General features: G+C 31.0%; 1 protein-coding gene across 2 annotated transcripts; it reads left to right on the top strand.

Moving 5' to 3' along the window:
• LOC139504483 (uncharacterized) lies at positions 1–18,342 on the top strand. 2 transcript variants are annotated; one of them, XM_071294588.1, is made up of 10 exons: positions 1–124; positions 2,756–2,835; positions 4,519–4,575; positions 5,488–5,793; positions 6,611–6,916; positions 8,352–8,657; positions 12,976–13,089; positions 14,085–14,106; positions 15,499–15,552; positions 16,640–18,342. In XM_071294588.1, the coding sequence occupies exons 2-9, from the start codon at positions 2,757–2,759 to the stop codon at positions 15,506–15,508; spliced, it is 1,200 nt and encodes a 399-aa protein (XP_071150689.1). In that variant the 5' UTR covers positions 1–124; position 2,756; the 3' UTR covers positions 15,509–15,552; positions 16,640–18,342. The 2 variants fall into 2 exon arrangements, with proteins under 2 accessions (XP_071150689.1, XP_071150688.1); XM_071294587.1 differs by lacking the exon at positions 15,499–15,552 and having other exon boundaries at positions 20–124.
• The last annotated feature ends 833 nt before the right edge of the window (positions 18,343–19,175 follow it).

The following is a 19,175-nucleotide window of genomic DNA, read 5'->3' as shown; positions in this document are numbered from 1 at the left end:
GTCATGCATGTAGTCTTTCCGCAGTGAAGTATGTAGCCAAAAATAGAATGACAGGTAATTTCGAATACCTGAACCTAATCGACGATAATGGTTTGAATATCTGCCCCATTTAGCTATCGATAAGGTAGGATACATTGTTTGACGACTGTATTGTATTTTTTACTAACATTCAAATGGTAACAGTTTGTTTTTCAGTATACGATTTCATCAAAAGTATAAATTATATGAAAATATAAGATCATATTTTGGATGTCTTAAAATAGCAACAGTGATAGGTAGTGTTTGCATATACAGATAATTCATCCATAACATATATGAGAAGAATATATAAAATCTTAACAAATATGCTTATTCAATGAAATTGATACATAATGTGATATTCTAAGTATTTGATATTACCTTAAAGATGGGTTTTAACAATTATCGATTTTTACACCGACTATTTTTAACAATACACATACACAGGAGAACTTATTTGATTTCGTTTGAAACATTTTACTTCCCAGTGACTTTATTTGTTTATGTAAAAGCCAAGCATTAGCAATAGAGACTGTATCAGTTTTTTTTAAATGTTGAACAATAAAGTTTACTGTACGTTTTATACTTTTTGTTAGTCTACTATTAATTAAACGGATAAAACTATTCATCCCAAATAGGTTAAATTGAATATGTCGATACTCGTTTGTTTTTAAATCGGAGGTATTTTGAAATGAAATAGATCAATGTGTATAAGAGACGTGTGAATTATAGGTGTGGAACATTTATGATGCGGATTGACATTGCCATTGCTCAACGTAATTGGTTTGTTGATTATGAATCATTAAATATAAAATACAAACAAATAGTCAAATATGACTTAATGTTAGGCTGACGAAGTCATTTGAAGAGCTACACACAATATACATATAAATATGATGACTTAATCGATGATTAACAAAATATTGAAAAAAATAAAAGTTTCTTATGTAGCTGTCAATTGTAAGGCTTTGTACGGTAAATACATATTGTTTTTGTTATGCTTTTGTCCATTTGTCTGTTGTATTTACTCGTTATCCTCTATTCTGGAAACCCAATCTAGATTGCTAATTTATCTTATACCATTCTTTTATTTTGTCATTGTTGAAGGTCATACGATGACTTCTATCTACTCCCTTATATGTCATTTGGCGTCTTGTGTGTAGTTTACTCATTGTAAAAAGTACTCCGTACATTTTCTTTTTTTTCGTAAGAGTTGAAAATTGATTACTGTTAACAAATGGTTTTGTTTATAATATTACTTATACAAAAATGTGAAATAAGACGACTCCACAAAAGACCAAGATGAAACAGAAATGTACAACTATAGATCACTATACGGCCTTTAGCAATGAGCCAAGCCCATACCGCAACAGTCTGCTATAAACGGCCCAAAAATGACAATGTTTAACAATTCAAACAAGAAAAAATACGGCCTAGTTTATGTACAAAAAATAAACGAAAAACAAATATGTGACACATAAACAAACAACAAACACTGAATAACAGGCTCCTGACTTTGGACAGGTAACATACATAAGGAATGCGGCGGGGTTAAACATGTAAGCGGGATACTAACCCTTCCCTAACCTGGGACCTTGTTCAATTCCAAGATAAATAGATCGACAGATTGTAGTTCCATGAATTTGTATATAACTGATGTTCATTGTCAAATCTACAGTATCTGTCGTAAAGAAGTTTGGTTAAAGAAAAAATAAAACAGAACGTTTATGCCTCGTTCTCATTACCGCTATATTTTAAGTCCATTTTGTCAAGCTTTATGTATGTATATATAAGAAATTTGTTAAAATAACAATTAAGAGCTAAATCATTTCGTATTGTTGTGAATTTGTGATTTTTCCTTTTGTATGTAATTATATTACAGCAGCATCTGCATATGGAGTTTATCTTATAGGCTGATATGATTATATAGGAATAGTATTTACTAGGTCGGAGGCTTGTAAACAAATAGCTATATGCGGTGAAGTAGAAATCATGACTTTTACAGACGCCATCATGAGTTGATTTACCTTTATGAAATATCTTTTTCACTATTAATAATGGACATGTTTCTAATGTTGTAACCACAATCCCGTCCTTTTTCTGATTTCTTTCTGATAATGAAATGTTTTAGGCAATACATATATTTTATGTTCATGTTTATTTAAAAAAAAAGAAGTTATGCCATCTTTTCACGTTTGTGACCTACCGAATTATACTATTTACCGGGTTTGTAATAACATGAGCAACCCGAAGGGTGCCACATGTTGAGTAGGAGTTTGTTCCAGTGAACCGGATATCACCTCTTGTTTCTGTCGGGTTTCGTGTTGCTTAGTCTTTAGTTTTATATGTTATGTCTTGTGTACTATTATTTTTCAGTTTGTGTTTTTCTTTTTTAGCCAAGGAGTTATCAGTTAAATTTCGATCTATGAGTTTGGATGTCCCTTTGGAATCTTTCGCCCTTTATTTGATGCGATGAACATATGGTGAAACACTATCTTTATATAATAACTATAAAATAGCCTTTATAAGCGGAACTTTGATGCCCAAAAGAAACAACATGTTACAGCTTACCTTAGGATGCTATGGTTGTACGTATATACTACATACCAATTTTATATACTAGTATTTGTTGATGAAAATCTTTTACATGACCACAGACAGTTTTGTATTACTTGCTTACAACTGTACCAATTAAAATAACCATATCGTAAGTGATATATTCAGGGTTTTTTTTCAGGATGACAGTCCACACAAGTAAGCAAAATATAGGAGCTGTAGGATGTATTTCATGTATACTGATATACCTTTACCTACTAGGTGAATATGATGTATAGCTGTAAAAATGTTTTAAAGTAAAATCACATAAATACTGTGGAAAATAAAAAAAATGGAAAGTCAATAATCAAATGATAAAATCAAATCTTAAGGTGGTACTTAACCATTTGTAACACTTTAACTAAAATTAATTTGGCTAGTTTAATTTTTCTTAAAATTTTGACAAAATATTTACTTTGACCCTTTGACAAAAATATAAAAATTTCAAAAAATTTGAACCAACCGTTTAATCAGAAAAATTACACTGGTTATATAGCAGTTTAACAAACACTGATTTTGATCACTGAGAAGCTTAATATTCCCTTATGAACACAACGTCATTAAAACGTTCTGCTGATTTTACAGAGTTATCTCCCTGTAGTGTTAGGTACCTCCTTAAAACACATCAAACGAGTGGACGGACACAAACTGTCATATGCTTGACTTGGTACAGGCAATGTCTTAAGTAGAACATTGTGGATTAAACCGGGTTCTTAGCTGGCTAAACCGCTGACTTGTATAGCAGTCGTATACAATTCCATTATATTGACAACGATGTGTAAACAAAACAAACAGATTTATAGATAAAATGTCACAGATAGGGATACAGCGGTCAACGTTATGTTATTATCCTTATCGTTCTAAAAATAAATAGATATATGAACAAACATATACTAAGACTTAATAACCCAATGACGGAATGTTTAAGTACAGAGCTACTGCAAATGCCAGAATTGAATCAAGATACTCATACATGTTGAAAGCCTTGCATAGTCATTTAGGTTATTTTGTTTTTATTGTTATTGTTAAAAAGGAGAAAATCTTATGAACGCAAAAACGTCCTTACTTTTGTTTGTTAACTAGGAGTATTGAAAATGAAATACAGAACTGGAAGCAGCGTTTTATTCTGAAAACTTTCTTTATGATGAAAAAGGACAGTTGCAAATAGCTAACAAGGAAGGTCGTGTAATCAAAGACATTTTTTACGAGCCTGAATGGATCACAAGCGACTCATCAAATTAGCACCAGTGCACACGTTGTAAAATTGTTATTTACATTTTGTTGTAGTTGTTGCCACTTCGGACTGCGATATATAAAACGAGACTGACAAGAGCCTATGTCGCTTACCTCATCATACCTTGGTTTAAGAAATAATGTATCAATAGGTTACGATCATAACATATACCCTTATATTGATTGAGGCCAAGTTTGTTTTTATATTGACTCGGCAATTCAATCAAAAGTAGGAGACTTTTGTAAATTTACAGAAACTACCAATAAATTCATTGGAATTGTAGAAAATTACTTTACAAGGACAATGACAAATCAGCTACAAGATATCAAGACTTGGTCAGCACATAAAAAAATACGCACCACATGTTTGGTTTCAATCCATTTAAGCAGTTTTCTAGATGAAGACATGTGTTACATTTTCAAGTCATTCGTATAATTTTCAATAAGGTCTTTTCTTCAACTATTTCCACCGTTGGCAGCCATCTTTGTTGATTTCATGAACAACCAGCTAATTTGAATAATCTATATTTGTTATTGAAGATTAATACATTGTAAATGTGAACAACCATTTAAAACAAAATAAATAAATACAAGATTTGTTATTCTTAGAATTACAGCTTTTAAATTACTGATTGTACTCCGCATTAATAAACGTAGTGTTTACAATTTCAGCAATATTCACAGTTCCAACGAAATGTGCAGATATTTCTGAGCTGAGACAGCTAAATGGTATTTGTATTTAAGATATAGCAAGTGCATTAATGGCACGACCTCTTCACACCTGCACATTTTACAAAGCAAATGACATCCGTTGCCTCAATTAATATCAGTTAATCAGCAAATGCGTTTTTTGGAATAAAAAATGTAAATGTTTGTGCATACACAGTTGTGTTTAAGGAGACTACAAGGGCTTATTTGTTTACTCCGAGATAGTATAACCTTTTCCTTGATGGACATGCTAATTAAATGCGTAAAGATTGGTGTATTTATAAGAAAATAACACTTAATATATTGATTGCGTTTAAGGTGCTCAGGAATGTTTTAGTTTAAACCTTATAAAGCCAGTGGTGCGGTTAAATGAGCCCACGTTGTGAGTTTATGAACAACATCGTCATTCACAGTGTAACCAAATTTATTCAACATTTCCTGTGTGACTTCCATCTTAATTTTCCAATGACTTGATATCTATGCAACAGGAAATTTAATAGAAAAAAAAAAGAAATATGCCTTTACTGAATATATGCTAGTGAATGGAAAAACATAACACTATATCAAATGTGCATTGGAAGCTTTTTATCTTTTCTACTATTTAATTACACTTGCATTATGTTAAGTTTATGACTAATATTCTTTTTACGTTGCGGCTTTTTATCCCTTTATATATGCTTTGTGCTCGTTATCGATCTGAGTTTCATATAAACATCTACCCATATTCAAACGAAGCAGCACTCAATGAAGCAATATAAGACAATCGTACGGCGTTCAACAACGAGATGCACCTATAAATACGTTTTAATAAGTTCTTCTTAAATTTCATGTTTTTTTCTGGGGTTTTTTTCTGGTGTATGTCGAGAACAGGAAGTTATAGTCTGTAGGTTCTGCAATACTTTAACTTGTATTAAAAAGTTCACTGTGTTTCAGTTTTAGTAAACCTAACATTAATGACAGACTTGGTCTTTACAAATACAGTTAGCTTTAGATGTACCAGCAATAATGGTAACGGAACCTGGTTTGTTTTTAAAGGATCTAGTCGCAACGTTCTTTTTCAAGATAAAGCAATTGGAAGTGGATACAAGGAATCAAAATTTACTATGGACTATTTTTCTAAAGACAGTATCCAAATTAGTATAAGAAACTTTGATGAAAACGACATAGATGTGTATATGTGTAGTCACAAAGACAAGTCATCAAACCAACTGATTATGGGGACGATTGAACATTATCAAAGTACGTGCAACTTATATTGTGGAAACTGTATGTTTTACCTGTTGTTATAGAAATACAACAGATCGTACATCACAAAAACAAACACAAAGCAAATGATTAGCGCTTGCATTACTGTTCTTCATCTAAAAACCACAGTAAAGCCTCAACACGAAGCAAAAAAAACCTCAAAACTCACTGTAAACTTATGACAGCCCCTAGTAGCCTATTAAACCACGATTATTAATAAGATTCAAAATTCATTAGTTTCCAATATGTGTATGCCTATGAATAACTCGGAATTACAATTGAAAACCCGTTTAAGGAACCACAACAATTTTTATCTAATGTTTTGGGATTAATTTGAAATGATTGTGCCCCGGAAACATATGCATATTATAACTATTTGAAAGTAAAATCAGAAAATACTGAACTCCAATGAAAATTGAAACAGAAAGTCCCAAATCAAAGGCAAAATCAAAAGCACAAACATATCAAACGAATTCCTGACTTGGTCCAGGCATATTCCTACGTAGAAAATTGTGGATAAAACCTGGTTTTATATCTTATTTGCAACATCCTTTTTTCGTACAAAATATGAGATCAACAAAATATATTAAATAAAAAGCCGTATCTGTGTATGTCCTGGTTTTACTGGAAATGGCTGAATTTCCCTATGAATATTTTAATACCTTGATTTATTTCAATATTTGTTATTCATTTAAGTATAATCACGCCTTTTTGTTATTCAATGATAAACAAAGTAAATAACGGGGGAGTAAGCTTCTTGTAATCCTTGACATGTATAATGATGTATTCACAACATTCTTAATTGCTTCAGCTTCAGTAAATTTGACATTAATGACAGACTTGGTCTTGGAAAATACAGTGAAATTAAGATGTACAAGTAACACTGGTGATGGAACATGGTTTGTGTATAAAGGTCCTAGTCACGATGTCATGTTTCAGGATAAGGCACTTGGTAGTGGTTACAATCAATCCAAATTTAAGATGGAATACATCCCTCCTGAAACTATAGAAATCGAAATCAGAAGTTTTGATAAGACCGACATTGATGTTTATATGTGTAGCCACAAAGACAAGTCATCTAAAAATCTGGATTTGAGGAACATGGAAATTTATGAACGTACGTACATTATATGTGTTATATACGTCTATTGCAATTTAATTTGAAAGGCGGCAACAAGTATTTTATAATAATGTCTGCACATTTTATTAGTGGATGATTTTGATTCTGTGTATATTTAAAGTTAAACTTTTTTTCTTCAGCTTTTGTTTTCGCTTTTTTCCCGTCCATTTGAATTGTTCTTCTATTAAATTCAAGCGAGTGACATTCTTAGAAATCATCTCAGAATTCACATAAATAAACCTATCTGTAACCCCACCCATCTGTAAGAATTTCTACGGATTTTAGTTTTAGAAATTTGACATAGTTTACTAGGTCTTCTTTAATTGCTATACTTAACATAAGATTCGGACAAGTACGTGTACGTTCATTCTTTGTGATTTTAAATGTTTCTGTTATATGTTGCATTCAATACTCAATTGTATCTGGCTGTTCTCTTTTATTGTTTTTTGGGCAATACTAATTATGTGTGTACCTAATTTTTTCAATCAGTTTACCGTTTTTACTGCTCTAAAAGTTACTGCTAGCATACAAATGATGAAAAGATTAAAACATTACTTGTCATGATTAATTTTTGTCATTTTCCCAACTTTACACAGTAGCATAAGAAACACTCTCCTGAATTATTAGTCCACCTGCAGAGATAATGACTCAATGGTAGGAAAAACAATATAACAATACTTAAATATTATGTTTGATACGATTGTGTGGTAACGTAGTGTGCATAGTCGAAAATGATAACTGTAAACTGAATTGAACTAACCACCAAAAGTGTGTTTTCATCCAAAACACTCAATCATCATATGATTTATCACAACTAATGATACGAAGTGCTCTCATAGAAATAAGCGAAATTGTTAACAGTACACTCAGACATATTATAAGAAACTAACTAAAAGCAAACAGTGAAATTACATCTGAAGGAATTCTGAAGTAAATTAAGAAAGCCAATATAATAGAAACTTTGATATGCTCAGCAGACCTTAATCTGATCATTGTTTTCCCTGATTGTTAAACATTTGTACCCCATTGTAGTTACTTTCATACATCGTATATTTTAGCATATTTTTCATGATGAAGTGTTTTGTTTGTTACATCTAATCACTGAGGACGAATGTTTTGAATACATAAAACAATGTGATAAACATATGATGGTATTTTCAATTCACAGCTGTTGTCTATATGTCTAAATGTCTTATTGATATTAGGTATTAAATATTACAGTACCATAAAATAGGTAGGTTCATTTCGTTTTCATGAACTATGTCTGTTTGTGAATTTTGACTTTTTCATAAAAAAAAAAACTCATTTTAATATGGAAATTTGGCAGTAATTTGTTTCTCATTTCGTTATGATGTGAGTATCCAGTCAACATTGTGTTATCATCTTAATCACTATAGAAACAACAAATCATGCAATTGTTTAATGTTTTCAGCTTCGGTTAATTTGACATTAATGACAGACTTGGTTTTGAACAGCACAGTGAAATTAAGATGTACAAGCAACAATGGTTATGGAACTTGGTTTATGTATAAGGGAAGCAGTCATGACGTTCTGTTCCAAGATGATGCAATTGGTAGTGGATTCAATACATCAAAGTACAGCTTTGAATATCTTTCTCAAGATAGTTTAGAATTGTCAATAATGCAGTTTGATACTAACGACATTGATGAATACATGTGCAGCCATAAAGAAAAGTCATCAAATTTACTGGATTTGAGGATGATACGGAATATATCTGGTACGTGGCATATATATGTTTAGACGAGTTGTATATACATTATGTACACAGCCATGTATCACCATCATTGATGGCGATCCGATGGATGCATCTGTTGTAGGGTTGTCACTGACTCAGACGTACTTATATCTATAATTATTTTCTGTGACTGTATCTTACATTAATTTGTAGGATCCTTTACTATAGATAATTTAGCTGATCTGTAACAATAACATCTTCATGCCTTATATATCATGTACTGCAGTACGCCGCTAGATTAAAACTGACGTGGAAAGGTAACACACGGCCAGCGAAACTTCTATTTGTAAGAGCTCAGGTGGTCGTGTGGTCTAGCGGGACGGCGTTATGGTGTCACTATATCATAGTAGCATGGGTTCGAATCCCGGTGAAGGAAGAACCGAAAATTGGGAAAGCAAATTTACAGATCTAACATTGTTGGGTTGATGTTTAGACGAGTTATATATATATAGCTAAAATAATACAGTGATGGTCCGAATACACAGTTATCGTCCTTTGATGTTCGTTGTCCACGAACATGGGCCATAGTGTGGACAGTGTGTTACTTGCCAATTTATTTTATACCCCTTCCAAATTAATTTCTTCATGTGTTATGAGTCAAATAGTAAAAAGGGAGATGAAATTACACTAGCAAAAATTTGGGTCATGAAGTTGAGAGTCAAGTAGTAATTTGGTCCAGTTAAAAATGGTTAGAAATTAGCATTTCGGAAGCTATCAAAAGATTTCAAGACGCCCTTAACATACAATTGTTCATATTCTGAGATAGAGCTAATGTATTTATCTATAGTTTTGAAATACTTTGTCCCAAAAGTAGTACAACACAATTCAAAAATTATTTAGAAAGCGCAGTTGGGATTTTTTAAATTTTTATTTATTGTCTGAAAGAAATGCACTAAGAAATAACTCTGTTTTCGAACCTAAAAGGTGAAATCAGTAAATCTAGAATCTGAACTTTGCCAACTTCACTGAATTATTTAATGGTGTCAATTTGTCAGTTAACATGAAACTAAAGGATTTAAACTTTTAATTGACAAACGTCTGCCAAAAATTACCAATTTTGACATTGTATTGTCAAAATAAGCATTTCATAGCTTTTTCAATTTTGATGCTTAAGTGACCTTCTGAATTTCTATCTGAAAGGGTTTCGTGTGTCAATATTTGTGTTGCTATGCTTTACTTCGGTTAATTTACTCATTTGTGAACTCCGATTATTTCAGACAATATGTGCAAAATGTATTGCATAAATGACCTTCTTTTCTAACGGTCAGTTTTGATCAAGTGTAATGTGAGGTGTTTGGTACATAAAAGTTGAAGTTCATAATATAGTTGACTTGATTTGTATAAAAAAAACTTTAAATGTACTATGTACCGGTTTCTTTAACATACTATCCTTCCTTTCTTCTGTAGGACAGCGAGTGGTTCAAATATAAGCCTGTTGAAACTTAAATTACATGCAAGTTTTTCACTAAGAGTTGGAAAATCTTTATATCAGACCATACTGTGTGCAAAAAACAAGTTAAATAAAAGAGTCTTGTTGTACTTAGATTTATTGTAAGATGTCACTTGAGTATAGAGATGATGAAAAATACACATTTTGTAATGTAAATATGTGCTATGGCCTATATTGGCCCTACATTATTTTTAATTTTACTTGGCCTAATACCCTTTTAAACAAATATGTTATGCTGTTAGCAATTTTTCTTTCCATTTCAAGTAGTACTACATTAAATAAATATGTAAGGATTATTTATAACCAAAACACTTCACAAATTTAGAATTGCTGGAAAAAATTACAGGCTCAAATAAATTTGACTTTTGAATAATTATGCTTAGTCTGATAAATCAAATAAGCATTCTATTGCTTGAAATACATAATATTTTATATGTTATGACATTTTATAATTATTCCTTTGTAATATTTTCAAATCTAATGACCCAAATGTTTGATAGTTGATTTCTTAAGATTTTAACGTCAAATTTTAACACGCAATGTTGAATACAGAATTCATCATACTATCTATAATTTGTATATATTATATTACTATGAAACTTTGTAAGCAGTCTTGTAATTTATAGAGCTTCAGTCATACTTAGTTTAATTAAGATTGGATAATGTTTCTATCCTATTAGGTCCGAGTACACAGTTATCGTCTTTTGATTGTCGTTGTCCACAAATATAGCCCCTAGTGTTGATAGTGTGTTACTTAAATTCCTTTTATACCCCTTTCAAATTTTTTCATCATGTTTAATGCCTCAAATTGCAAGTAGTTGGATGAAATAACACTGCAAAAATAATTTGGATTAATTTGACCATAGGACTTTGGGGGTTCTCCATGGTCATTTGGTTCCTCGTATGCTCAAAATGGGTTTTATTTATACAATTGCAGTATGTTTGGCAGGTTAAAACATGCAAATACTAGGATATTCACTTAACAATTTAAACGGCATACACTTTCAACTTATAAGTCAGATGATTAAAATCGTCAATTTAAGACACATTCTTAGCAATTTTGCATTTAATGGATTGCGTTATTAATGGTGTACGGCTTCAGCAGTATTTTATGAAAGATCAATTTAAATCGATTCTTTGCATTCATGATGTTTTCTACATAATCAATTTATTTATAGGTAAAGTGTGTCTTTATTTCATTTCACATACGACATGTTTTCCCAATGTTATACTTAAGATCAACTCATTTTGGAGACCAGAATACTTTAGCCTGTTTTACTTTAGTTTGTTTTTATATTTTGTTATGAACCGGATTATGTTCTCTTTCATAAATTTGGATTCGATTACGAATTATGCAAACATAACCTTTTAACGATTTTGTCGTGTTTTTTTTTCATTATTTTCACTCGTGTATTCGAAATGGATTTAAAAGATTTGAACATTTGTAAACTACTGTTAGATCTTAAGTATCTAGCATGAAAGGTAGATAAGAGAAAGTTCAAGGAGGTGTCTATTGTCGATGCACAGAGATGTGCTCAATAATTTTAAATTCTTTAGGGTATGTTTTTTTTATTTTAAGGTATTCTAATGATTTAGACATAGCCTTGTGATGCTTGCTCATTGTAATAATTTTCCTTACACTGTATATTTGAAAGAAAAAAACGATCGAAACAATGGTAATTAATGTGTATTTATAAACTATTTTTAAGTCGGAATACATATTTACCAAAGGTTAATCATCTATTTGTCCAACCAGTTCGGATTGTCTATCCATTGAAAGCATAACTGACTGTACTAAGCAAAACCCGTTGGAATTGTAGATCGTCGAGACTCCTCGACTTCTTATTTTATTTTAAAATATGGAGATGTGGTATGATTGCCAATGCGACAACTCTCCATAGGAACTCAACTTAGGCAGATGAAACCAATCAAAGGCACCCACAATGAATCAAGTATGACTGACATCATGAACTGCTAACCACGGACAAACAGGTAACTCAAACATATGTTGGCAGGTGCCAACAACTTGGGACATAGATGTAATAGTTCAATATAAGAACTCTATAAACATAAGTTAAAAATGGCATTTCTCACAAGATCTAGATTTATATTTTTTAGTACTATATCACGGATGACTTGTGAAGACAAAACGCGTATTTGTTGTACACACGATCTATTTCAACTATACATTGCACAACTAATGTATCCTTGTATACTGCAGTTTACAGTTGGCCGCATAATATAAGTCATCTGTTTTTATTTATCTTGGCAGATATTATTTGCATTGATGTTGGGGCAGTTTTACACGATTTCAATTAGCGAATTAGATTCGTAGTCGACAAACTTAAATATAAATTGTTAAATTTACACTATCAATGAAAATGATGCATATAATTGTTTTCATAAGCGTACTTTCTTGTTCCATATGTCTTTTCTAAATTAGATTGAACGTTTTTATATGTTGATGTCGCAACAATTTTCAGAAACCTTAGATATTTTGTATTAGAGAAAGATAAATTCGTCTAAAGTAGTTCAGAAAGCTAAAACGAGGATATAACTTTGTTTTTGTCTTTAATTTATTGTGTTGTTTTATTGTCGAACATTTGTAAACAAACATCAATATATATAAGAAGATGTTGCATGAGTGCCAAAGAGACAACTATCCATCCTTGTCAAACTTTATAAAAATAAACCATTATAGGTCGAAGTACGGTCTTCAACACTGAGGCTTGGCTCACTATCAAGAGCAAGCTATAAAGGACCCCAAAAAATTACTAGTGTAAAACCATTCATAAAAAAACTGCCTCTTGATGTTGCATAAAATGAAATGCAACAACGAAATCATTTCAGAAATACCTTCAGAGCGACATGAAACACAGACACATGTAGTAGTGATAGCTACTGTGGTACCCGCTATTATAATTGGGATCGTTGTTGCTGTCATATGCATCATTCGTAAACGAGGTAAGTCATTATTTACAAAACGTTTATTCGTGCTGTTGTCGTCGTGTTACCTTGCTATGAGCTCTCTAATGCTTAACCTACATCAAGTGCAGCAAATTTGATAATCGGAAAATAAGTCAATGTTTCGGTTCCTCCAGGGGGTTAACATTTATTTTTCACAATTTTGTTTATTGTGGTATAATTTTATCTAAAGAGACTGTCAAGGGTGTTTGAATCGTGTGACTTAAATATAAATCATCGCCGATTATAAATTCCGACTTTTTGAAATCTTTTGTGAAAATGTTTTCAAAAATCATGTCGTTAATAAGATTTTGTTCGGTATATCCACAAGAAAGAAGATTTGATTTTAATTGTAGAAAACTTGCTCGTTTCATGCATTTTACTTTATGTTATTTAACAAATCAATATTTGACAGATTTTACTTTAAGAGTACCTCTTTATAAATTGTGTTCAATACATTGGCTCTGTTTGGTTTTTATAATAAACATACGCGGTTTTATAGCCCATGGGCGTAGGATTTTAAGTTGTTTTGTACATGAGATATAAATAAATGAATAAATAAATAAATAAGAAAAACAAAATGAATAAATGCACAAATAAATTCGGCAAAGGCGACAAGAAATTATATATGTATTGTAGATTTGTATAATTTAACCTTTTTTTAAAACTACAAAAATGTACATTAAAAAGAACTATCCAATTATACAGCATTTCAACACCAAAAACCACAACATCCTTAGGTCATTCAAACAATTGCCAACGTCTCTTCAAAAATCAAAGATAAGAACATATGGTATCCAAAATAAATGGTTTAAACAACAAGGCCAACTATGCAATTTAGCACGATCATCTCACAATTGCTTACTTTTATTTTACAGTCAACTGTTATCAAATTATTCGAACTAAATTTAAATGAATTTCAAAAGGGAACGAACGAATATTATATTTTACAGTATGCATACGTGTATGTTATTGTTCTCCATTTTAAATTTTAGCACGCAGCAGTCGGAGGTCGAGGTAGGTAAATCATTAATTTCGATTACACTCTTCTCTCGGTATTCTGTTATATTTTACTATATAAATCCTTTGCACCACAACGACAAATTTCAAAATAAGTCTAAAATTAGTATTATATTTCTGTTCTTGTGGCATCAGCAAAGAATTTCGATAAATTTACAAGAAAATTTGTACATTTTTAGTCATAAAGTAAAGTATTGTATAGGACCGTTTGAAGATATGTCTGAGGTACTTGCATGTATAAACCTAATTAATAGGCATGGTTAACGCAAAATTGAAAAGGTACACGTCTATATTTCACAAGTAATGAATACAGAAATAAATTTCAAGAATTCTTTAATAATACTGTTTCGATCAACGGTATACTACTGTTGGCTTTATTTACAGTGTTTTCGTCATTTCTTAATTATTTTGCGCTGGAGGATAAAGCAAGAGCAATAATACGGAAAATAAATAAATCTTTTTAATTTTGCTTGAACAAGGAATTCCACAAAAATCGTTACCCAAGGAAAATACAGGTATCTGTGTGTACATCTGTAAAAAAAAACAACGGTTACAAGTCGATTTCGGTAGGTCAAGTTCATATCATAAATTCAATAATCATAATCTTTTTTTTTATGATATACTGCTTCTTACCTAACGAGGCAACATCACTGATGCACTTTTTATGATTGTAAAACGATAAAAGGTCATGGCTGCTTGCTTATTTGACTAGTTTTGCAACGCCATCCTAACACGATTTGCATATGGTTGATGTGTATAGTCATGGAAGTGTTTCTGATGATTGTGTGTCGATATAAAAGTACTTTGCTGATCAATATGAATACTAACATATCTCAATACAGATATTGAAAACCATCATTCAAACTTAATACAAATTAATCAATTCTGGCAAACATGGAATTTCAACTTATCGGATTAACTGATTGACGAGAAACATTATGATGTTTAACTAGAAGAAAAATGTTCCTTCATCCAAGCATATCTTGGATGGGCAGGATGAAGGTCATTTTTAGAATATGAGCCTGAGGCTCGAAAGTAATTAATTCCCACCCTAGGGATTATCAGTCAGACCCACCCTTTTTCCAATGGGTTTTATATTTGGTCGACACAAACTTGCTTTAAATTATGACAAGTTATTATTGAACAGGTGCTTACATACTAGGGTCAAGGTCACTGGCCAGCTATGGTCTGGTGGTTATAGTTTGTTTCTTTAAACAGAGATATTACATGTAAGCTTCACCCCTCATAGAGAAGTTAAGCTAATTCATTACTTGAGACCGAAGGCGAAATATGAATAAGAACTTATAATGATTGTAAATGTTATATACTAAATACATGTTCTTTATTTACATGTAGATTATATGCATCATTGTATGTTTAATTTTTAAGGTACGTGTAACCAGTGTTTCCTAAAGTTAACCTAGAACATTTGAACTAAATAAGGTAAGCGGATTTTGTTAAATAAATAAATTATTATAACACAGATGTTCAATGAGACAATTGACAGCTTTCCATATTCATCAAATAGGACGTATACAGGTGTGAAAGAGTCATTTATGTATTCGTATAATTATACCACCGGTCTATACATTTTTACCTATAACTTACGATGGTCAATAATTTTCTTTGCAGAATATTGAACAACCCCTCTTCTTCCCCAGCAACCTTTCACTGTTCAGGGCAATCCATAATTGGCTTTCAAACATCACTTTTTATATTCTTAGTATAAACACTGATTATGAAGTAAGTTTTGAAAAGTGTTAGTTTTTTTATCCATTTAATTTATTTCTTATGTTATAAACAAATATTTGCCAAAGTTAGACAAGTTATTTGTTTATATTTATACTTTCTTCGTATGATATTCTTATAATCTTTGAATATATGCAAAAACCACGAACTATTGAACTTTCTAGTTCATAACTTCAATATTCTGCAACGAAAACTATTGGCAACGTTAGTTAAAAGCAAAAATGTATAGACCGGTGGTATAATTATACGAATACATAAATGACTCTTTCACACCTGTATGCGTCCTATTTGATGAACTTAGTTCAGTTCACAATGCTTACATAAGGTTGGTTACTGACATTTCATTTTGTAATATTGGTTTTTTTTTCATCTGCAATTGATTTGTAATCTAATATATATGTCATTCAATAGATAAGACGGCGATAACACTTTGATAGCAGAAAAAACATAGATTCTTTCAAAAGATGAAAATTAAGATACAGGTGTCAGTCGTTTTACATATTTGCTAATTTATCATAACTTTACATTTTGTTCCTTAAAGCAACAGAACTGTTATTTATTGTTTCATTACCATAAAACAGAATACCTTCATTATCACAAGTGTCTTAACAAATATATATGAGACTGCATCTGTCTGTGAAGATTTTTTGGTGAAAACAAAATATTTTTTTTTGTTCTTTATTTTTTTATATAAATTCACAATAAAAGATGAGTTGCATTTTGCAATGACTTTAACTTTGTTATTGCTTTCGGACAGAATCAATCCGAAGTTTCATTTCAGGTTTCCCACAAACAATGAAGAGAGTTAACAGTGGTTTGTTTGATTAAGATCAGGCTTGTACATTTGAACTTGTGAATTTTATATTCAACTAAGCTCATCAAACTATTTCTTCATCTCAACAGTACCTGTATTAACGAACTGTACTTTATCTACAAATGATGTTCAGATGCCAGTTAAAGGAATACTGAGAAATCAGTTAAAGATGAACACAACAAAACATACCATCAAAACCTGCATTCTGACATGTTTAATGGATAGAAACATGATTAAGTAAACTCATGATATAAAATTTAAATTGAGCTGAAATTTAACTTGTCTTTGATAGGAATATAAACAAGATTGTTGGACACTCTATTTTCACAGATTGTGTTTAAAACATTCACTTACGAAATGAGGGATATATAGTTTTAGGGGCCATGCTTTCATTTGTTTCTGCTTGTTTGGAATTCTACGTTATACTATAATGTAATGGTTTTTAGTTCATTAAGATACCAGCTGGTATACTAGTATATCACTAACAGTTTTTACATCCTACAAGACCAATTTAAACTGTAGAACTCTCAAACATCTAAATGTACCATTGTTTATAAAAAAGTAAGGGAAAAAATAAGACATTTTCAGTCGTTCAATTGGATGGTAGCTGCGAGCCATTACGTACTTGACGGTATTTATTCGGGTAATTACGAAAACCACAATGTGTGTAAAATTTAATATAGTTTTGAACATTCTCGTATAAACACGAACGTCGATAAAGTAGCTTGGCTATGTTTTTATTGCACTGATCATTTTCTCAATTGCACTCATTTCTTTTCGTGAAAAAAGCAACTTCTGCTTCATGAACTTGTCTAATATGAGATGTATTGGACAATTAGCAGCTAATTTGTTTCTATAACTACGTACGGATTTGTACCTAGCTTTTACGACAAAAACAGCGAAATGTAAACCTTGAAACATTAGGTCCAAAGTCGGTTTTCAATTAGATGACTTTATATACTTTGTTTTATAGATCCCTCATGCAAATTATTCATAAAGAAAAATTTCATGTTATTCTTTATTATTTTCAACATCGATTTTCTTTGTAACTACAATTCTTTGATTTTTAAGAAAAAATAGCATTCATTCACTTTGCAGTTTATATTTGTTTTATGTTTGTATATGAAGAATCTTCCATTAGTTTAAACATATTTATTTATAGTGGATTGGGAAACAAATTGGAAAACAAGTTTTGCAATTATATTAATCCCTTTCCACTTTGCGGGTGCGAGTGCTGCCTTGTAGCGGCATTAGCCTACTCTTTGACATATATATTGCAATTGCAAGCTCGAATAATGGTAGATGTTAGATTAAAAGGTTCGAGTCAGACAACTTTTAATGATCAAAAATGAAAGTGGTATTCGATACGATGGAATACAAATAACTAGAAATTTTTCGTTACGGAGAAACTGACATGATTATGTGTATGTCTTGTTCACCATTGGAAAATATCATTTGTATCATTTGTATGCCTCTTGTTACAGTGTTAGAGTGTTTTTCATTTTGCGAAATATTTATGTATTGCCGAATAAAATTTGTAATTGCTGAATGTGTATATCATAGATCAAGATTGTTGAATTATATTGATTAATAGTATGCTTTTAAAGTGTTAAATTTTGTGAATTACATAAGTGAGTTACTCTAATAAATGTTGTATTTAATGCTCACTATATTCTTGTTTAATATATTTAAGTTGCTTAGCTATTGGAATAAATAACAAATGTTTAAGAATTCAAGCTGTTCATGAAATTGTTATGCCAACTTTAAAAAAAAAAAAACCCAAAAACATAACGAGAAATGACAACATTTTGTTTATTCTAATTATACAATTTTCACAGTATGCTATATGATTTTTTTTTCAGATACTATTAAGATTTGACGCTCCACCAGTTAAAAAATGCACATGCAAGCTGATCAATACACATATAACATGTATAATGCATCAAAAAAAGAAAAAAAAATCTTCAAATTTTTTAATTGCATGTTCAAGTGCATTTTAGAAACATTTTGTATAATTTATCGATAAGACATTCAAACAAATTTGTCATATTTCAGCAATGTAATTTTGGAGCATCTAAGACTTGACAAGACTTTTTGTCATTTTTATTTAATATGAAAAATTTAGTAAATAGATAATGACACGTTGAAATGATGGTTATTCTCGACTTTTTTTTTTATACTTTTGTTATACTTAACACAGAATGTATATCTATAAATATGGAGACCATCAGTGAATGAGACAGCTTTCCAATAGATTAAATGGCTAAGATCTAACCCATTTCATTAAACTGTACGATCTTCAGTACCACATGCAAATATAATTACAACATATGGACTGATTATTACGATAAACACAAACATACACGAACAACCGACAACCACTGAATTACACACATTGTCTTTGAATAGACTGTTTTAATGGACTGTCTATTTCACAAAGACTACCAACATGGCATAATCGTGATTGCTGTGAATTTATAAAGAGTTATGCCGTGTTCACACC

This window comes from Mytilus edulis, chromosome 14 (genome assembly GCF_963676685.1).
Source record: "Mytilus edulis chromosome 14, xbMytEdul2.2, whole genome shotgun sequence".
In the NCBI taxonomy this organism is placed as follows: Eukaryota; Metazoa; Mollusca; class Bivalvia; order Mytilida; family Mytilidae; genus Mytilus; species Mytilus edulis.
Note: the sequence above shows the minus strand (reverse complement) of the source record. Positions and strands in the feature narration are given on the sequence as shown.